This window comes from Meriones unguiculatus, chromosome 2 (genome assembly GCF_030254825.1).
Source record: "Meriones unguiculatus strain TT.TT164.6M chromosome 2, Bangor_MerUng_6.1, whole genome shotgun sequence".
Taxonomy (NCBI): Eukaryota; Metazoa; Chordata; class Mammalia; order Rodentia; family Muridae; genus Meriones; species Meriones unguiculatus.
Genome location: NC_083350.1, coordinates 160,030,765 through 160,053,283, shown reverse-complemented (window position 1 = coordinate 160,053,283; position 22,519 = coordinate 160,030,765). Strand labels below are relative to the sequence as shown.

Genomic DNA, 22,519 nt, shown 5'->3' with positions numbered 1-22,519 from the left:
GTTAGTACATGCAGTGCTGAAGAAGCCAGAAGAGGGTGTTGGGCACCCTGGAGCTGAAGTTACAGGCAGGTGTGAGCTGCAAGTGCTCTTCACCACCGAACCCCATTCGGATGGAGGTTCTTGAGTCCTGCTCTCCCTTTCTTTCTTTATGATTTTTCCCTTCTTACTTTCATCAGCCCACTCACTGATCTGAGAAATATTTATTGAATGATGACTGTTTCTAATTGGGTGCTGTGGACTGAGTTGATTAAGATGAATCTGATCTCTACTCTCAAAGAGGTGGTTGCCTAGTCATGAAAAGAAGCATTAAATAGTACTCACATAACGGTAAGTGCCATGTGTGCTTTGAAAAACGGCCCAGCTTATGGAGGCAGCAAACCTGGGGAGTGTGGGCAGCGAGTGTAGGAATGGCTTCATTCGGATGTGACCCTAAAGCAGAGCCCTGGCAGATGAGGAAGGGCACACCAGGCACAGGTGTGGGAGGCCAGGGAAAAGCATTTGGACGAAGGACGCTGGTAAAGAGAAATGGGGCTAGAGCTGGATCTCGCAAACACATCCATCAACATGAGATGTGGATGCCATTTTGATTGCCCTGCTGGGGATGGGTAAGAGGGATGCCTCTCACCGTTTGAGAGCTTGACTCAGAGAGCCCTCCCCTGGATTTTTACTTAAGCCACGAGATAGGCATATCAGGTATTTTATATTCACGAATAACCCCAGTTCACCAGTTATCTTTTTGAAACTGTTACAGGAACTGGAAATAGCGTGGTGTATGCCATTATGTCTCCTGAAACCTGCTTTCCTTTGAGTGTTTGCATCAGTATATTGCTTTTAAATGTCACCTATGTAAGAAATATGGCCAGCCTGTCAAATTATCCTCAAATGTAAACAAAAGTACACAAAAGTATGCATGCACATGTATATACATACACACACATACATATACCCACACACACTACCCGTATGTATACACAGATATACATACATACACACACACACATACGCAAACATACGCCTCCATTTGCAGAAGCAAGAAACAGTCCAGATCAGCCTGGGGTATCAAGACAGACCAATCTGAGGAGACTGAGTCACTAGTTTCATCAGCAGACCTCAATTCTTGACTCTCATGTTCACAAACTAGATAAAGGAGGGTTTGTTTTTGTTTGTTTCCGGGTTTTGTTGTTGTTTCCTCCTGAAAAGATGAATGTAAAGGTGGGCTATCTAGACCTGTGAGCGATCAGATCTGCTGGTCAGATGCTTGACAGTAAAGCCAGACTTCTTCAAAGGAAAAGGAAAGTAGAAAAAGCTACTCAGGACACAATTTTATGTTTAAAACCCAACACACAATACCAGTAACACAAAAATTAGCACCGTGTTTTACAGTTGCAGAAGAAAAATGTCTTTAGGGATACTTTAGGCCATTAGCAAAGAGGAGGTCTTTAAATTCCTATGTTTTAAATAGCAGGATATGCCGTGAGTTGTAATGGAACTAAATTAAACCAGGAAATAGGGGCCATTCTCTCTTGGCCTCTCCCTCCCCCCTGTCAGGGCAATAAATGCTTGTTATTATAATGCAAACAGAAAGCATTTTACCAGAGGGCAAGTTTGGTCTGTGATCTTTCAGGAAATTAGAGAAGCAAATCTGTTTAAACTTTCCCTTTTGCTCTCTGTGATGCTCTATCAAACAGGACTCCAAGCCTGCCTGCTTGGCAAATTGCTGCTTTCAACAATGGGGAATACTATTCTTGACAGATAGAATGGAGGTTAATGGGACAGAAAGCAGCACACCACAGCCACCTGCCAAGTACACAGACAAAGGCTCCCTGGCAGCATTCCAGGGCAGCTCCAGTGGGGGACAGGGTGAAGCAAGGTGTGGCTCGCCTTTGAGGGTGATTCAATTTGGTGTTATTGTGCAGCTTTTGGAAGTAATAAGAGACAGGAGGAGAACTAAGGGGGAACCTAGTTCAGATCCACCTCACTGGAGTTCTCCTGGTCTTCTCGTCTTCGACCTTGTAATATAACCTCCACCTTTTCATGAGATTGCATTGGCCTGTTTCTTTCTGCATTCTCGTGCTCAATACAATGCCTGGACACCCCCGAAGGCAATCGATACCCATCTGTGGCATGAGTGGCTTCTCACTCTACCAGGGCTGCGAGTAGAACCTCAACATTTATAACTGTATAAATAGCTGTCGGCAGAAGACAAGCCAGGGGCTAAGCAGGGAAGCCAGGCCACTTTCATTTACTTCTCTTTAGCCAAGATTCTTTTAGAAAGTTAGAGACACGAATCTATTTGTACTTTCTCAACATGATTCTCACCTCTCAGATGAGAATATCGAGTTCCCTGTAAGATGAGTCACTTGCCCCATATTTCTAGAAGGTGTCAAACTTGATCATGAACTTGGGTTAAATTAATAATAGCTCTTTCTCTTGTGCCCACATACTGCATAAGGAAGGTCCAGGCTGATTGTACTCTTTTTGTGAGATGCATCTGTTTGGTTGGAACTTGTGTGCCAGAAGGAAATGTCATGTTTTCTCTAATCCTTGATTTTTTCCCCCCAGTCTTTGTAGAAGATGCTCCTCAGGTCCACTCTGAATGCTTCTAGGTGTTATTAAGGATCTGCATGCTGGCAATTTAGCACCTGATCGCTGAGCCAGTCACACAACAACATGCACTCCATTGGCAACCTGACATAGAGAGGTGCCGTGCTAGCTTTTCTTGGGGAGACATGAGCAAATGTCTCCTCACCCCAAACACAGCACCAATGACAGACCTAAGTCTAGCTCGGGGAGCCAACAACTTTAATCCTGCTTATTTACAGGAGCATGATTACAGGTAAGAGTTTACAGGAACATGAGTGACTCCCCAAACACCCTGCCGGAGTGAGGGTGCACCTTCTCCCCTTCCGTTCATCTTCCATCTCCATGGGAACTCACATGTGAAACCACAGCTGTGTTAACAATTCTAGTGGACTGATGAGCACTTCATGTTTGTGGAGGGTCAAGGAGGATTGGAACGTTGCATGAACATTATCTTTCGATATCTTTAGCTCCCTTAACAGCCATTCATTGTCGATCTCTGTGTCTGACCTAAAACCTTGTGACAATCACTGGGGCGTTACACTAACAGCATGCTCGCTTCCACCAACCCAGAAGCTAAGACTGTGATTAGCTAACAGCTGAGGCCTGTGGCAGAGACTGCCATGCTCAGCTGTAACCAGCTTACCTATGCGTCTACCAAGTTTAAAAAGTGCCTTGTTTATAACCTTTTTTTCTTTCTTTCTTTCTTTTTTTTTCAGTGATTAAGAGCTTCGTGGAAATGTTACCCAGGGTATGGGATCTGAGTTAAGCTGAATCCTCTTTTCTAGGTCATGGTCTTTTATAGTCAACTCCAGCGTGAAATCACCTTCGCTCCCTTAGTGGCAGAAGGTAATTAATTCCCACGTTAATTACCACCACTTTCGGGGCAGGATCAGACACAGCTGGAGGGCCCCTGGGTGCAGGTGGCAGGAATCTCAGAGGAGGGTAGAATGGCTCTTCCATTCCCTCCTTCCATGAAGGGTTATCGGTGTGTGTGTGTGACTTGCTGGGTGGGGGGAGGTTAATCTGGTGATAGCAGCAGCTCTGGCTATGGTGGTAATGCTGTGCAGTGCCCAGTCTACAGTATCAGGCCAGGTCTAAGGTAGACTTAGCTGCTTGTGGAACTCAAATCACTAATGGCCCTTACATGAAAACCCAGCACTTGACATGCTCCAAACTCATTGCCTCTGGCCCATCCTGACTGAACTCATATGATGAAGGCCATGGGGAGTGTCTCAGTTCGACACTGGGGCTGCCAGCTGGTATGAACACTCAGCAGTGCAGCTGGAGCCACCAGACCACCCTGGATCCTACCTTGAGGTCCAGTGCAGTGCCCACAGTTGGGCCCAGAGAGACCCAGTGCAGGCCCACGATCAGGCCCAGCAGGCTTTGTCAGATACAGAACGTCACGCTTGTTCCTGGACTGCCTGTCATCTGTTACGGTTCAGGCTCCATTTGCTTAATTTTGCGTCCCCCATACGTTACTGTTAATGAAAGCCACAAAGGTGGCATCATGCCGGAGTGGTGGAATCTTAGCAACACAGGTTCTTGTGGGGAGGTCTTTGGGTTATTGGAGGTCTAGAGGGAACACAGTGTATGCCCTAGTTTAAGATGGGATTATTCTCTACTGTACATGCTCTCCTGCAGGGCCACCTAGTCTTGAACTTCCAAAGGTGTGAACTATGTGAATTTATTTTCCTCCCTTCCCCCCTTCGTTGTTTGTGTATAAAGTTAGCTGCTTCAGATATTGTTTTCCTAATGAAAACCTGACTGACTACTGCTCTAGACACCCCCATCCTTGCTGAGCTCTCTTGTGCTCTGTGGTGGGAACAGGAGCTCCATGGCAACCTTGCTTATTTCTCTTTCTTCACAGGGTCACCGTTGGCCATCCAGCACGCCTTGTCACAACTGCCTGGGTCAGGACTTTATAAGACGGCTGGTTTCAAAGCATAGCATCTTTTCACTGTGACATTTTAAAAGTCAGCGTACTACTTTATAAATGTAAAGTTTGGGTAGAGAAGAAGCAGGAATGTCTCACCATATTCATTTTTTTTTTTTTTTTTTGTACACAGAACAAAGGCAAGAAAGTAAAGGCTCAATGGAAAGAGAAAAATATCTATAGGCTTAAATACCACAGAAAGGCAGGTCTTTCTCCCCTTGAGTAAAGTTCTTCTTATAGCTTTATAGTCAGATTCCCCACATACCTTTCATCACACATGTGATAAGACAAAAAACCAAAAGTATCTGTGTACTGTTGTAGAATAATTTCAGAATCAAAATTAAGCAAATTTCAATAAGATGTGAGCGATGGATGTATATACCCAGACAAAATAGTGGTATGTGTCACGCTTGCAAGTCTATGGAAAAGTGCTGACACGCAAAACCCAGACCTGAGTTCTGCTCCCTCGGACACATGTAAAAGCAGAGCATAGCACTGTGTGTTCGTAACCCCAGGCTTGGCGCCAGAGTGTGGGCAGGCAGATCCCTGCAGCTCACAGCCCAGCACACACTGAGTGTGACCACCGAACACACAGAAATCATTCTCCCACTCACACATTCACATACACGCAATGCAAAATGAGAAACCGATATAATGACCGCTCCTTCTCTAAAGTGTGGGGGTCAAATTCAGGGACTTGTGCCTGCTACCCAAGTATTCTATAATTAAGCAACAGCTTATAGTCCCCTGGTCATTCTTTTTATTCTAAACATTTCTGAATCAAATCACTGAACTTCTAGCTGGGCATGGTGGTGCGCGCCTATAATCCCAGCACTCGGGGAGGCTGAGGCAGGCATATATCTGTGAATTCGAGGCCAGCCAAGGCTACACGGAAAAACCCTATCTTGAAAAATAAAAAAAGTATATCTGTATGTGTGTGTATATATATGTATATATGTGAGTATGTGTATATACATATATATGTATGATATATATGTCTAAGGGAGTTACAGCTTACTACAGCAAAATGAGCAAACAGCCTATAAATGAAATCACTGAAGACTAAGAAGACATGTTTGCCCTAGTCCTGTAATCTGGTTGTAAAGTGACAAGTAAATTAGACCTGTGTGCAGGCTCTCGGTGCCCAGGTAGGAGGGAACAATCCAACCCGCCCCCCCCCGTGGGTACAGGTGGCCCATTTTCCTCACCAAATGCCTCTTGTCTGGCAAGATGTAGGAGGTTTATACTCCATGAGGAAAACAACGCTTTCCATAGGATGAAAGTTTTCCCTAGCTGATAGATCTGAAAGGCAAGGAGCCCCTGTGCCCCACAGAGAATGACTACAGGGCTTTTATGTGCGACCAAAGTGGTCCCCAGGCAGTGGTGGCAAAGGCTTCAGGAGGCAGGAGGATGCTGCTGGGTTTTGTGAAAGGATTAAACCTGAACACAACGGAGCCTTCTTTAAGTTTAAGACCCGCCCGGAACCAGGGCATCCCTCCTCTGTTTCCATGACCTTTGTCTGTCTTCTCTCATTTCTGCCACTAACTGAGCATATCAGGGCCACGGGCTTTAGCACTAGAGGGAGTTTTGAAAAGGAAGGCACAGGTCAAGACTGACGATCTCATGCTGAAAAGAGCCAGATAGTAAAAGATTTAGTTCAAAGGCAAGCACAGACACCAAATAATGTCAGTGAGCAGTGCTGCCTGCCCGTGAAATCTAATTTACGGAAGCCTGTAGCGCAGACGTGGCGCATGGCTTGCCAGCCCTGGATCTAGGCCATCTCCTGTGTCTTGATCACGAGGATGGTTGTCCAGGACACTGGTGACTTTCCCAGATCTCTCAAAGGTGTTCTCAGCATGACACTAGTCTACTGGATTTGTTTGTGCTAGACAATATCCTGATTCCCAAACTCAAGCAGGCTCGCGTCACTGCTTATTGCAGCTGAACATTAAATCCTGACTATTTACCTATACATTACATGAATCTACATGAGTTAATACCTCTCATTGTCTATGACATACTTAGAGGCAGTCTAAGGAAGGGAAGGACACATCTGGGCTCCTGGGTTCAGGAGCTTTCAGTCCATGGGATGGGGAAGGTGTGACTGAGCAGTCCCTTGGCACACTGAGCCTATGACAGAGCCCCTTAAGGGGCACAGAACAGGAAGAGAAGTGCTAAACTAGAACTAATGTAGAGCTGTGCCTTTAGCAAACTACCCATGGCAGCCAGCCAGACGCCACGTGTAATGGTCTTTTAACCTCCTAAAACAGCAAGCACACCATCTAAGAACTTGTGTCTCAACACAGAGCGGGGGGGGGGGGGGGAAGCGGGGCCATTTAACAGAACTATAACATTGATCTTTGTTAAAAAAGGATTTCTTTTTATTTTTTATGCATGGGCGTTTTGCCTATATGTACATTTGTTCATCACGTGCAATGACTAATGAGTCCAGGGCATTGGATCCCCTGGAACTGGACTTACGGGTGCTGAGAGCTGAGCCTCAGGATCAGTAGGTGTTCTTAACCACAGAGACATCTTGTCAGCCTCAGATTCCTGCTTTCTTTGAAGTAATTTCACATGGGCAAAGCAAATAAGTGTAAAGGTGTGGGTGAGGAGGAAATCAACCAGCATCATCAAACCAGGACATCTGGACATTCTGTCAGACCTTGGTATCTCCTGAGTTTTGAAACGCAGATTTGACCTAAGTGAAAATCAAGGTGCAATGAATATGTATGCACATCGTTCCTGGTACTGGTCCCCCTCACAGTGTACCAGCAGGGTTATTTACAGTAGAGCATGTATTATAAGTCATCTGGAGATGAAATGAAACATACGGGAAAATTTAGGGAGGCTCCATGAAGATACTGCACCATTTTCAATGAGGAATTTGGACATCCTCTGAGACTCCGGTCTGCAAGCAGTCCCGGAATCCTCCCCTTCGGATGATAAGACGACTGTGTGTACTTTGTGTCAACATAAATTGCCTATTAGGCTCACTTACAGAGCAACAGGTGTGGGCTGCAGGCAGGCGTGTGGGTGGTCTGAAAGAAGCCACGCTGGAAGGCCTGGACCCCTGGACCCAGCGTGGATGACAACGCCTCCTTAGCTGACAGGAATTCTTATCCAGGTTTTTTTTTTTTTTTTTTTTTTTTTTTTTTTTTCTTTTTTAAAGCTATTTCTGCAAAGTCTGATTGATTGACTAGCTGGAAACGTAGTGGTGTGGAAAGTTTAGAATGCTGCAGGACTAGAGGCTGATTACCTTATCTTGGGCTAGCTTTAGCCCCTGAATAGCCATTCCTTGTCTACCTCTGTGTTGGAATGAACGTCCATTGACCAAGAGACAAAAACCCCTTGGGAATCTATTAATGTAGCAGATGACTAACTTCCACGAACTCAAAAGCAAATCCAAGAATGTTGTCAGATAGCATCTGAGGTCTATGGGAGAGCTTCCCCCCATCTTGCTTTAAAAAAAAACTCTCTGATGTACCCATTACTGTATTTTAAAATTGCTTTATTAATAACTATTTTCTACATATATATGTATATATGAAACTGCTTCCGTGTGGGAGTGTGGAACCTGGGGTGACCTAGCTGTATATTTTCTAGGCCTTGGTTACTCAAATTTGGCTCTAGAATATACTCTCATTCCCTTTGACATGACAGCTGTGTTTTGTGTTGACAGCTGCACAGCTGGATTCCCCCTCCCGGGCCTTCCCAGCTGATAAACCTCTGTCCCCCGCCCTGATGCTCTGTGCTTCGGGAAGACTTGCAGACAGCTGCTTTGGAGGAGTGACTCACTCTGGTGAAGGTGCTCTGACCGTCCCCACCTGTCCTTCTAGGAGGCAACATCAGCAGCGGTCACCATGCCCAGCTGTGGTGAGATGTGCCACCTGACAGTTAAACTCATGAAAACCTGGGTGCTGTGGCTCAGGAGAGAGTGTATGACAAGTACACCAAGAAGATATTGATAGAACAGAAGGAGCAGGCAAGATGGTCAGAGTGGGTCTAGCGGCTGGGTGACCAGGTGATGCTGTGGGCGTGGCTGCATGGGACAATGCTGCTCAACTCAATCAAATGTCAGACTCTCCAGATTTGCTCTTTCGAAGCCCACCGATTTGTTTTTTTTTGGTGTCAGACTGATCCAGGGTCCTTCCTTCCACACTTTACATTGAATAGAGGTTCCGCACTCCATGCTGCACATCAGCAAGACATACATAACCACCAGAGAGAAGTTAAAGACTCTTTGTCCACCAACAATATCTAGTACACATGCCAAAGAACCCCAAACACCCAGTTCCTTGAAAAAATACAGTAAATATAGGATGAGGGGAGTAACTCCCACAACATCTCTGTGGGACACATCAGATGCACCTATTAATAGACATCCTTGCACTATTATGGAATGCGTTTTTCCTTTGTCGTTGGCTAGCTGGGTATCTGCCAGTACGTGCACTGTTAATCTTTGCCCCTTAACACTGAAGCCAAATCCAAAAGCTTTACTAGAGATATCTGTTCAGGCATCACTGGTTGTGTGAACAGAAGTGGCCTTTGTCTTCACACTGTGAACTGACACAGAAGCCCGTTTCCAGGTGGGAATGGCTAAAAGGACCAGGAAGGTTTCCTTCGGTTTACTGTCACAAAGAGCATAAAGATCATCCTTTAGTTTCTGTCTGGGGCTGCTTTTTCTAAAGGCAGAGGCTTCCTGGATGGCCCTAAGGAAAAAGGGAAAACCCCAAGTCTGTCTACGGGTGCTGCTGCTTGTAGCAGTTTTGCTACAAGCTTGGGTGAAGAGCAGCAGTGATCAACTACAACAGCGTTGGTCTCCCTCCTTTCCGTCACTGTCACATTTCCATTGACTGCCTAGCAGAGTCTGTTTCCTCGCTGTAGGCACTGAGCTATGGGAACCTAGTGACCACAAGCTGGGCTTTGATGCTGGCTAGCTGCCCCTACCTAGGAGTTTTTCCTTGACAATCTCCACCACGCTTGGAAGGCAAATCAGGGGAATATGGTTAAATCAAATTCAGTCAAGCCCAATCTTCTGATTCCTTATGGTAAATCCCAATACCCACTGTAAAATACAACACAAATCATCAAGACACGGTGGCCTGTATCTGTAAAACCAGGTTTTGGAAGGCAGGAAGATCACAAGTTCAAAGCCAGGCTGAGATACACAGTGAGACCTCGAATCAAAGCAAACTGAAGCAAACAAAAGATCATCAAACAAGTGGCTCATCAAATTGTTCAAGATTGCACTTTGTGTTTGGACCACCAGTGTGCATGAAAGAACCACTACTGGCAAATACTGAGGGGTCAAGCAGGATTGGTTCTACGCTTGTGAGTCACACTCACACATCCTTTAAAACAAAGACTAAAACAGACCCTTTAAGTGATGCCACACACAAGTGGATCTCTGAGTTTGAGGCCAGCCTGGCCTACATAGTAAGTTCCATCAATCTGAGGCTTAAGATATTGGGGTAGATTCAGCCCTGGTGATACACACCTTTAATCTCAGCACATGGGAGGCAGAGGTAGTCCAATTTCTGTGAGTTTGAGGCTAGCCTGGTCTACAGTGAGTTCCAGGACAGCCAAAGCTATACAGGAAGCCTGTATCAACAACAATCAAGAGGTGGATACCAATCTAAGCAGACAGCCACGGCTGGGATTCATCACTAAAGATCGAATGGTTTTCAGAGCACTCTCATCTGTTTCCTGGTAAGGAAGCTGCCTTTGCCAAAGTTCCTCAAAAATTCCACTGGTCTCTTCTTCTCTTGAAAATGGTGGTGTTTTGTAGCTTCATGTTCCACAAACCAGAGTTGATACCTTGGAGCAAGTGGTCTCCGTGTGATCCTGCTTCATCACTGTGGCCACATGTGCTTGGGTTTGGATTGCTCAGAACCTATGTCATACAGGTTGATAAATCTAAACATCACTCATGGTTGGAATAATGGTTCTATTCCTGGATGGAAGCTAGACTCCCCTCATGAAAAGATGGGAAGATTCTCTGCTATTTCAGGCAATCTTCATTCTCAATTATCTTTATGAGTGAGAGATTCATCATGCTAATGAAGAAGATATGAATTTTACCAAGAAAGATCCATCTCTGGTAACTGCCTTGTTCATTAACAAAGCTTCTGGTGTTGATCAAGGAATGTGTGACGGCGGCACTTACACACTCTAGTGTAGACTATGCAACTGAGCTTTGTCTTTTTCTGTAAAACAAAGCAATGCCGCTGTCTATGCAAAGGCTTTAAAGTATTAGAACAGTATTAAAAAAAGACAAAACGCTGAGATTTTACTTCTGAGTTAGCATGTTAGGCTGGCATGGGGACTTCATTGCTCACAGCCCTGCAAATAGTATGGGTTCCATGTTTTCTCTTGCCTCCCACATTCCACTAGCGCTGAAACTCAGTAGCCCAGGCAGATGTAGCAAACACAGAGGGTTTGCGTCACAGCTGAGGAGCTCTGCTTTAGGGAACCTGAAGTTTCTGGATTGGGCTGCAAGAAAACATGCCTGACTTTGATCTCGATAGCTTTGTCATATGGACATAGTAACCCCTCACCTCTGTGATGTCTCCTAAGCCTGATGACTACACAGATGTATTAGTTACCATTCTGCTGCTGCAAAGAAATTATCATGGTGGAGAATGCATGGTGCCAATGCAACAGCAGGAGCAAGAAGCAGAAAGAACTAGAAATAGGTTGAGGTTATAAGCCCACCCCCCAGGGGTGTACCTCCCCATCAAGCTCCCATCTCCAAAGGTTCCATAACTTTCCTAAAGAGTGTTACCAACTGGGAACTAAATGCTCAAATATGTGAACACATAGGGGACACTTCTCATTCAACACACAGCAGCCATCTTTGAGAAGGTAGTCCAGGATAATGCCTCAACTCACAGGTCAGGAGAAACATGGTGATACCCGTGGGGCTATGTCCAAGCAATACAAATAAAACTGGATCAGATCTAAGTGGACAAAAGGTCAACTCACTGGGAAGACTGGTCACATTTTTATAGATGTGACTTCAAATCAGAACTGTGAGTGAGACTTATTTACTGGATGCATATTGTAAATAAGGGTGTTTTCTTTAGCGCATACCTTGCAAGTACTGTCACAGATAATGAATCAAAGGGTCTTTACATCTTTCAGTCTTCCTGGGGAGACCTGAGGCCCCTGAGGAGTCTGAGTCTAGAGTTCAGGTCATTACACACTCTGAGGCCAGATAACCAACGTTATTTGCTAGAAGTGCTAAATTCAGATGCCAAGAATATCTTTGAACAAAGTGTAAAGCTACAAATACTCTCTCTCTTGACAATAAACGCCATGAATAAATAAAAATTTAAAAGCACAGAAAGCAAATGAAACTTCAGTAGTTCTCTAAAACTTATGAAAATAAACTGCGGCCCCTTGTGTTGTCTGGAGTCCTCGGGCTGAAATCCATCAAGCCTTCCCATAACACTGAACTCATCTGAAGTACCACGGGCTGAAATATCCAGTTCACCCAAATGAGCGCATTCATACACAATAAAGTAAGTAAATAAATAAATGTAAAATATAACATTTTTAAAAATACAGAGTACAAAGAAACAGAGGGCAAGGTGGTATTCTTATAAAACACGATTCTAAAATTACCATGATGATCAGAAAAGATGCCATGATTAGAAATGACAGAATAAGGCTGAGACGTATAATAAGTAGCAGTAAATAAAAATGACAGTGTGACACAGAAGCGCAGTGAGGCAACAACAAAGCCAGAACGAACTTTGGGATTCCTTTCACCTTTGCTATTTTTGTTTCAGCTGTTTTGTTTCTTGCTACTTGAAGAGGGTCAAGTTCTGAGAAATACCCCCCACACACACACACACCAAGAACAGTTCAATTTAAAATGTTTTCTGGACAAACTAATATCCAATCAGAAGACAACAGGAAACCATCAATGGCATATTAAAAAAACACACACACATTATGGTGGCACTGGCCAGTCTCCTTCATTTCCATAAGTGCTTTCCACAGTGTCTGAAAGGGGCACACCAATAACAGAGTGGATAACAAATGAAGAAAATTCTAAATAGGGATTATTATAATCTTAGCATCTGGTTGGCCACTGGACCTCAGGAAATCATACTTCACAGAAGTTTTGTGAAGCAATCTGGAGGCAGAGGCAGGTTGGTTTACTCTGTAGGTTTGAGGCCAGCCTGGTCTACAAAGTAAGTTCCAGGATAGCCAGGACTACACAGAGACACCCTGTTTCGAAAAAGTAAACAACATTTTTGTTCTGCAATTGCTGCATTTCATTGCCAGAAATTGCTGCAAGGGACTGAGTGAGGCTCTAAAAAGGCAGCAGCATTCCATGCCAGGAAAAGAGGAAAAGAATTTAACTTTTCAAAACCTATTATCTGGTTCTTTAAACTATGACCCGACCTTGGCTGTTTTCTGAATAGTGACTAAGCCTGAGTCCCTCAGGGAGCCATGCCCTTATTCCTACCAGGGTGTCAGATGCCAAAATCTATAGAAACGGGGTGCAAGCCGCTTTTGCAGTTGTCAAAAATTAGAGTCAGATTGTCTCTATCTCTCACTTCCTTCTTTCCTTCCTGTCCCTGGTTCCCTTTCCTTCTCTGAGCAGACGCATGGCACAAACAGGTATCTCGTAATGGGAGCACGCATTCACTTTAAGCAGTGACCTTGCATCGCCTAAGATGGATGGAAAACTTATCCTGTCCAAGAAAACAACCAATCCCTGACTCCAGCATGACAGTCAGAAGCAAGAGCTGCCTGCAGCCAGCTCATCCACACAAGGCACAGGAGACTTGTAAAAACAGCCACAATGATGTGTGTCATATCAAATACCACACAGGCCAATCAGAGGTGCTTCTGCCGTCTCTACTAACGGAGGCTTCTGTGTGTCAGCTGTAAATAGGTCATGCGGTTTGAAAGCACCATGAATACCGGGTCTGGAAAAAGCTCAAAACTGTAAAAAGTAAGAGGGGACTTGGGGGGCAGGGGAAGAGGAGGAAGTGTGTTTCTCCTCATCTTTACCCAACTGTTCTTCCTCTAACTTACTGTGGTTAGATTTAAAGATGAAGTGTATGACCCAGGGGTCAGACAGCTAAAGGAGATGTGTTTAGAGTTATACAGTCATCATTTAAATGGCAGCAGGAAAGATTTTTCCTTGGTTTGAAAATGCAAAAAAGAAAAAAAAATTCTATTTTTACTGCTAAGGTGCCTGAGTTTAGTCTACTGTGCTGTTTGCAAGAAACCAGCAGCACAGTCTCCAGGACAGACAACACCGTGGCGTCTTAATCAAATTAAATAGCAAAATGAAAGCAATAATTACTCAAATTTACTTGGCAAATTAGCAAGACAAATTAATTGAAACGCTGCTTTTGATCATGAGGATATAATTGGAAAAGTCTTCGATGGATGAAGATATCTCTGAGGCATGAATTAAATCAATTGGACAACCTGATCATGGAGACCAAATGGTTAATATGTTAAAAAGGGGGGGGGGGACACTGAAGATTGACTGACACATTAAAAATGGCCTCACCCGAGGCAAATCTCTGCCAGGCTTTCCTTGTAGGCCGGGTCCTCTGCTGCGTTCAGGATGGTTCCTGTCACGTGCATTCTTGTTCTTTCAATGGATAATAAGAGACAATGCCACTGTTGATATTTACACTGCACAAACTACCACTGTCACAACCACGGGCTACACCGATGGCATAAATGCTGAAGATAATGGTGACTTTTCTCCCCTTAGCATCATTGGCAACTTACAGATCTTCCATGAGAAGCTGATTCAGATAAACTATCCCTAGCAGTCGTTATCTGCTAGATGTGCAGCCAGGCTGCCTAACCTGATAGGAAGGAAGGAAGGAAGGAAGGAAGGAAGGAAGGAAGGAAGGAAGGAAGGAAGGAAGGAGTGGGGGAGAGAAGAGAGAGAGGAAAAGAGGGAGGGAGGAAGAAGGGAGAAAGGAGGGAGATGGAGAATTATTGCATTACTGAAGATCAGCTTATTGTTTGCCATGAACTAGGATGCTCAGAGCTACAGGTGCCGAACACATCTCCCATGAGGAGAACAAGCCCCAGGACAAAGCCAACCTACAGATAGTGTCTTATCATGGTTTATATTACTGAAACTAAACATTATGACAAAAAATAAAAACCAAGTTGGGGAGGACAAGGTTTATTGGACTTATACTTCCTGGTCATAATCCATCACCAGAGGAAGCCAGGACAGGAACTCAAGCAGAGCTGGAATCTGGAGACAGGAGCTGATGCAGAGGCCATAGAGAAGTGCTGCTTACTGGCCTGCTTCCCGTGGCTTGCTCAGCTTACTTTCTTATAGAACCCTGGACCGCCAGCCCAGGGATGGCACCACCCACGATGGGCTGGGTTCTCCCGCATTTATCACCAGTTGAGAAAATGCCTTACAGCCGGGTCTCATGGAAGCATTTCCTCAGCTGAGGCTCCTTCCTCTCTGATGACTCCAGCTTGTGTCAAGTTGACACACAAAACCAGCCAGTACAGATGGCAAACGGCTGCAGCCATTCTGCAGATGGTTCTTCTCCAACAAGGAGCCCAGACGGCAACTCTGAGACTGGGCCCGGTTAAATTTGCCCCTTAGCGCTAGCCTTGTGCTAACTCATCTGAAATGTCCTCTTTGTGTTAGTCAATTTAAACCAGACTTTTGTAATCTAAACATAAAAGGCATCCTGATTCACACATCTGATCAGTATTTAAATGCCAGTGGGTGGGGGCTGGAAAAATATCTAAGCAACCAAGAGCACTGTCCTTGTAGAAGACCTGGATTCAGCACCCATGGTCTGCAACTCCAGTTCCATGGGATCTGACATCTGTGGGTATGAGGCCCACATGCAGTGCACATACATACTTGCAGTCAAAACACATACATTAAAAACTCTATAAACACCACTGAAAAAATAATAATTTCTGAGATACAGGATCCAAGCATTTTCTCAACAGGATTACTACTGATTCATATGTGAAAGGCTGATAACATCTGTCAAGGTGGCAGATTGGGGGAGACTGAGCCACTTATTGTCCATCCTGTTGGGACTCTAAATTCTGTTTTTTAATGAGTAAATTCATAAATACTCCTTCCTTCCTCATAAACCAGTGCCATTCAAAGGTCAGTACTGTAAAACTGTCTGATTTGTCCAAGTAGCCGCCGTCGCAAAACTGGTTCAAACCTCTGAGCTTAATATGAAAATGCTTAACAAATAAGTGATAGGAAAATTTAGGCATGCAAAGAACAAAACACCACTGATACCAGCCAGCAACCTTTTCCCCGCCCCCACAATTGTAAACTTTCAATGAAAACCCTTCCTGCCTATTATATACATTGTTTAAATGTTTTCAATGGGAGGTTCTTGCTAATCTCTAATCTAATGAAGTTACTTTGTATCTTGCAGCCACCGTTTATACTAGGTAGCCACTCAAACAGAAAAGCTGAACATAAAGCTCCTTTCTGAGGAAATCCATTCATGTCCCTGCAGCCCGTCCTTCCATATGCCCTCAAGCACACCCACACGCTATGTGTACCTATCAAAAGCCATGAGGGTTCAGCTCTGACACCTCCAGGGAAGGTCATGCGGTATTGAGTTTCTATTAGCAGATCCTAACATCAGGCTTCTTTGAATTACAAGTAAAGAGAAGCACACAGTGTCCAGTAGGGAAGTGAACGCCTCTGTCTGAGCAATGTCTGAAGGTCCAAGGGAAGGCTTGGTCCATAGCTTGCCAGCTAAGCCACCTCATGTGTTTTAATCAAGGGAAGGCAAGCTTCAGCGGTGATGGACCTTGGGCTCGCTTTGTTGTCCACCTGTGCTCCTCTCCGCTGCTTACTCACTCCATTCTGGATTGGGGCAGGGCACTGCCAAGGGAAGGACGACAAGGATTTGGTTCCTCTCTAATAGGCATAGGACCCTTTCATCTGCAGTGTCTAGATTCTCAATGGACATGCCGGTGTGACGGCTGGTGAGTGCCAGCAGGCTGCAAGGATCAGTGAGCGAGTACACCTGAAAGGAGCAATTTTTTAGCATGCTACAGGTCATTTGGCTGGGATCAGATTATGGCCCAATGGTCTGTCTTTATAAATAAATTCTATATTGAATATTGCAATTTGTCTGTAATCTTTCATGTTCCCGTTGCTGAGCTGAGTAGTCGTGACACAGACATATAATTTGCCATGTTGAAAACATTACTATCTGGCTCTTTATAGAAATGCCTGCCAGATTGTAGCTTAATTTCACCAACTGGAGTATCATAGCATCAGCAAAGCAATCACTCCGCCACACTTTTCTGTCTAAAGTCCTCCAGGTGTCTTAATTTCATTGCAGCTGTTGGTGTGATGTGGGGTTTACTTTAGCTCACAGGTGGGGTACAGTCTATCATAGCAAAGTGGCTAGAGCAGCGGGGGCCTGACAAAGTTGGTCTTGTCATCCACAATCAGGAAAAAGAACGATGACTGCATTCTTGCCGATACCCAGCTTACTTTCTCTACTCTCATACAGTTTAGAATACCCTGACTAGGAAGTAGAGCCACCCGCAGTGGGCAGGTCTTCCCACCCCAGTTAATTTTAATCAAGATAACACCCCCTACTTGCCCCACAGGCCAGCCTAATCTAGGCCACCACTTACGAAGACTCTTTCCAGGAGATTCTAGAGTGTGCTGAGCTGACAATTAAAACTGACCATTACAGGTGCATATTACATTTTTACAAGTTTATTTCTCTTGCTAGTTTTAAGTTCCTGAAGGGCAATAAATACAGCCTTGTTTTATTCCTTGCTAACGCCATCTCCCCGCCCCCTTGTGAAGGTCCAGGTGAAGTTGTGCCAATTGCCTCCTTCCGGGGGAGGTAGACCTAAGCTCGGGTCCTCAGAAGTGGCAGAGGCAAGGGTGTGAATGGCACATGCTGTGGCATTCAGCATGTGCCGCTGAATGTCGGACTCAGAGTGCTCTCTGTGGACAGGGTCACCCACGAACTCATGCTGGACACAAGTACCTTGTCCTAGGGAGCTTGTTAAGTTAGCTCCATGCTTTGTGACTTCACTAAAGCACCGAAGCCCAGCCTGAGCCGTGTTCAGAGAGAAGGTGATAATGTTCTGGGGGGGGGGGAGAAATGGACAATTATGTGGGGTGGGTCTAATAACTCTTCTTGGGTCTTTTAAAAGAAAGAAATGGCAGTGTTCCCAAAAATAGAACCTGAAGAAAAAGCCGAATAAGCAAAAATTATTTGCTCAGGGGACTTAGTCCCATTTTAATCTTTAGATGATGTCTATTTCTTTCACCCTCATCATCCAGTCTAAGAGAAACATAAAACAAAAACAAAAACAAAAAACAGGTAGAAATTAAATCACATTAGTCTCTTGAATTGCTAATGGGGTTTTAGTGACATAAAATAAACAAATGTCTTGGAGGTTGAGAGCAGTTTGCTCTCTCAGAGGATCAGGGTTCTGTTTCCAGCCCCCACATGGCTCCTCACAGCCATCTGCAGCTCCAGTTCCAGGGGATTTAATGGCCTTTCAGGTCTCTGAAGTCACTGCCCACACACTGGCACAAAGCCATAAAGGCAAAACGCTTACATACATAAAGTAAAATAGAGAAATCCTGAAAAACAATATGGTAAATAAAAAAGAAACGGTAAAAAGGCACGTCTTAATTCAACACTCAATTTTCTGATGTGCCGTGTTGAAAAAAACACAGAATCCTAGGGTCTAACAAGTCTCATTACACTTTGTTAATTAACAATGCACCACAGAAACAGGTCGGCGGAGGACCAGATTCCCGTCAAGTTGGGGCCTGTGTTAAACAGCTAGGAATGCTTCAAACACCAGAGAAAGGACAAGCCAAACAACAAATTTAAGTATTTCCCCTGGACACAGTATGCACCTCAAATAAAAAAAACAAGGAAGCTGTGAGGAGTCCACTTTGTGCCAGCACTTTTTCTCCTTCCTTTCTTCCTTCTTTCCTTCCTTCCTTCCTTTCCTTTTCTTCCATCCATCCTTCCTTTCTTCCATACTTCTTTCCTTCCTTCCTTGCTTTCTTTTGGAGGAAGAACTTTTGCTATTTTTTATTTAAATTTACTTTTTTATAATTTATTCACTTTACATCCCAATTGTAGCCTCCTCCCTCATCTCCTCCCTGTCCCCCCCTCTTCCCCTTCCCTATTTTGCAGAAAGGGGGAGCCCTCCTCTCCTACCATCTGACTCCAGCCTATCCAGTCTCATTAGGACTGTCTGCATCTTCTTCCTCTGTGGCCTGGCAATGACACCCCCTCCCCAACCAGGGGAAACTGATCAAAGAGCAAGCAACAGAGCCCATGTCAGAAACAGCCCCTGCTCCCCTTACTAGGGAACCCAAATGGAGACTGAGCTGCCTATTGGCTACATCTGAGCAGGGGGTCTAGGTTCTTTTCATGCATCGTCCTTGGTTGGTGCATCAGTATCTGACTGCCCCCATGGGCCCAGAAATTTTGGCTTTGTTGGTCTACTTATGGAGTTCCTGTCAGCTCTGAGTCACTCTATCCCCCCCCCCACACTATTCTCTAAGACTCCCTGTGTTCTACCCAAAGTTTGGCTGTGAGTCTTAGCATCTGCTTCGATCTGCTACTGGGTGGTGTCTTTCAGAGGACATCTATGGTAGGCTTCCATCCTGATCCTTCTCTTCAGCCACTTTTGGTGTCTATTCTATTTGCTCTTCTGAATGAGAATTAAGCATCCTCCCTAGGGTCCTCCTTATTATTTAGTTTCTTTAGGCCTATGGATTGTAGTATGGTTATCCTATATTATGTGGCTATTATCTGCTTGTAAGTGAGTATATTCCATATGCGTTGTGTCTTTCTGGTTCTGGGTTACCTCACTCAGGATGATCTTTTCTATTTTCATCCATTTGCCTGCAAATTTCATGATTTCCTTGTTTTTAATAGCTGAGTAGTATTTCATTGTGTAAATGTGCCACAGTTTTCTTTATCCATTCTTCGGTTAAGGAACATCTAGGTTGTTTCCAGATTCTAGCTATTATGAATAAAGCTGCTATGAACATAGTTAAACAAATGTCCTTATTGCATAATGGAGCATCTTTCAGGTATATATGCCTAGGAGTGGTACAGCTGGGTCCTTAGGAAGCACTATTCCCAGTTGTGTGTGAAAGCGCCAGATTGATTTCCAGAGGGGTTCTACAAATTTGCACTCCCCCCAGCAATGGAGAAGGGTTCCCCTTTCTCCACCTCCTTGCCAGCATGTGCTGTCACTTGAGTTTTTGATCTGTTTTCTACATAGATGGTAACTACAAAAGTAATCCAAACTCAGAAAGCTTGTACTGGAAGAGGGGGAGAGGAGTCCCGGGAGCTGCCTGCTTTATCCACGCGTATTAGGAGCACATTGCTTTCCACTGAGGGGGCCCGTGCTCTCCTGAGGGGAGCAACGTGACTGACTGTCATCTGGTGAGCCAAATAAAAACCACTTCATGCTCAGGTTCTCATGTCGCTTCACTTTTCTCATTATTCTTTTATTTTCTTTAAACAGTGTTTGGCTATGTGGCTTATTGGATTAACCGTAAAAAACACTGTAACATAAAAACATCAACATTGTAACATAAAAATTCAAAAACTACTGATTTAGAATATAATAAGAACCATGAGGCCAGCTCTCTTGGAATTTTCCTTCTCGGAATCGTACGCCGCCTCATACGAATGGCAGATGTTTAAGACAGTAAATTGCATGTGGCAAGGAGGGCTCGGCTGGCAGAAGCTCAGCCTCCGGTCCACATGGCAGAGGGAGCAGTCTGGCTGCCCTCGGCAGTCACAGCTGCACAGCTGCCCCAAATATGGCACTTGGACTTTGGGAGAACAGAAGAAGCAGGAAAGGTACTCTGACCTGCCTGAGCCCTTCTGCTCCAAGCAGGTCATGGAACCCTAGAAGACTGTGAACTCCCTCCAAGCAGGACATAAGAGCTACAGTGTCTGCATTTAAAGGGTATCTATCGCTGTTCAACACTGGGACACAGCGAGGGAGGCAAATATACGGCCTTGCTCTTACTATTGGCTCACACCACCCTCTGCCCTGTCCCATCACAGCTGTCTATGACAACCTGATTACTCATTAAACCTGGACAGGAAGCCATGGGATTAGCATCTACACAGTCTTTATCTTCTTATGAAGATCCATATATCCCGTAAAATTTATTTTAAATACACTAACATGCTTTTCTCTAGGGGCCTGAGATCATGAACCGGGGATGGGAGGGCAGTGAGGAGACATGTCTCACCCTATAAAGAAGTATCTTAAAGGCCTTATTCTTTCGTCTATTAACTCCAATTCCCAAAAAATACTCCAAAAAAAAAAAATCACCAGAGACAACACATATTCATCCGACACTTCATCGGAACACACCTTAAAGCAAAACCAAGGAAAATAAACTTAGTTTTTTCGCAACTGAAGAGAAGCAAGGAGTGGTTACATCACTACAGGTTTATGCCTGAGAAAACAGTCCCCATGTACCACAATTAGAATCTTGAACACTATACAGTAGGTACGAACACCGTTAGAAATCACGGAGGCTGCCCAGAGAGGAGCGGACACTTAGCTACAAGTGGAAAGCACCTGAACGTTTTCATTAGCACACACACAGACAAGCAAAGCCAAGAAGGGCTCTTCATTCACGCGCATGATCCCACGCACTCCACCATATCGGAGGAATGGCTTCCTGCTGCTCCCGCTGCTGGCTTCTCTGATGACTTCCCCCCCACCCCCAGCTCCCATCTACTGCTGGTAATCCACACCGTGGATTAGGACAGTGCTCAGGGCCCTGCTGCAGCTCTGTTCCCACCCCCCACCCCCCCTTTCACAAAGTGCTCCGCATCCTTGAGAGGAACTGCTTTGCCTTCACTGTAATGTCCTTGATTGTTTTGTTTGCCTGTGAAGCCCCCAGAGATGTTTTCAGCAAGTACAATGAGTGATAAATATATAGTTCTGAACAAATTAATCAGAGGCTATAAAAGCTCTTGAGATCAAAGCAATTGCTTTTTCTTTTAATCTGCAGTACAAGTCATAGTGCTGGCAAATAGTAGGGTATCAATGACTCTTCGGTAAGCAAATGGATAACTGTATATATGTAAGTATGTAAGTGTGTATGTGTCTATGTGCGTACGCCAAACACAGCCCCAGGCTGTCTTCCTTTTAGATAAGCCCTTTTTCTAAGAAGGATAACAAGAACTCACCCAAGTCAAACTGGCCAGAGATGTAGCCACAGGTCTGCCGGACTTCTTCACTGTCCCAGCCCAGGGGGTAGAGGGCGCAGCCAGCACCAATCAACAAGCCTGTGAAGAGGTAAAACAAAAAGCCTTTACAAATCAAAGTTTAGAACAAGACAGGGCCACAGCGCCTGCTCTTTGCCGCTTACATTCCTTGAAACAACCTAAAGTCATTCAGATTCCAAGAACAGTATCCAGTCTGCTTAAAATAAGAATAAAACCAGTAACAATTTAGCTTGTTTCCAACTTTACCTTTTAAGAGCACTAAAAGTGTGTTAAGGAAATAAAATCAGAACCTCTTTTAATCCCATTTGCAAAAAGCCAACCAATCTCATGAATCCCATGGAGAACTGATTCAAGAGCAGCAACATTAATGAGTCATGCCTCATTGTTCATTGGAATTTATGTTTCCAATGTAAGAGTCAACACAGAATGTTGTAATGTTGTGGAATTTTAGCAGATGCAGAAGAAACAGATTTTCCAGAACCTTGTCAGCTCAGGCCTTCTTGAGCCTGTGAACTGCACTGTCTGCTCTTGCTCTGCTGAGCCTCACCCAACCCCCCCACAGCTCGGGAGAATTCTGGGAGGTGGTCACATGGAGGCCTAAACCTTCACATACACAGGATTTAAATTCCCACCACTGGACTCCGTAAGCTAATCTGACAGTAAGATCTGGCCACGCCTATCAGTAAACATTATCATCAACCACAACACAAATATGCAGACTGTAGCA

General features: G+C 44.6%; 1 protein-coding gene across 1 annotated transcript in view; it reads right to left on the bottom strand.

Moving 5' to 3' along the window:
- The window catches only part of Lhfpl6 (LHFPL tetraspan subfamily member 6), a 191,040-nt gene that overhangs the window by 5,378 nt on the left and 163,143 nt on the right, over positions 1-22,519 (bottom strand). The window contains exon 3 of the mRNA XM_060378299.1: positions 21,754-21,852. Coding sequence (XP_060234282.1) covers positions 21,754-21,852 — 99 coding nt within the window. The remainder of the gene's footprint in view (positions 1-21,753; positions 21,853-22,519) is intronic.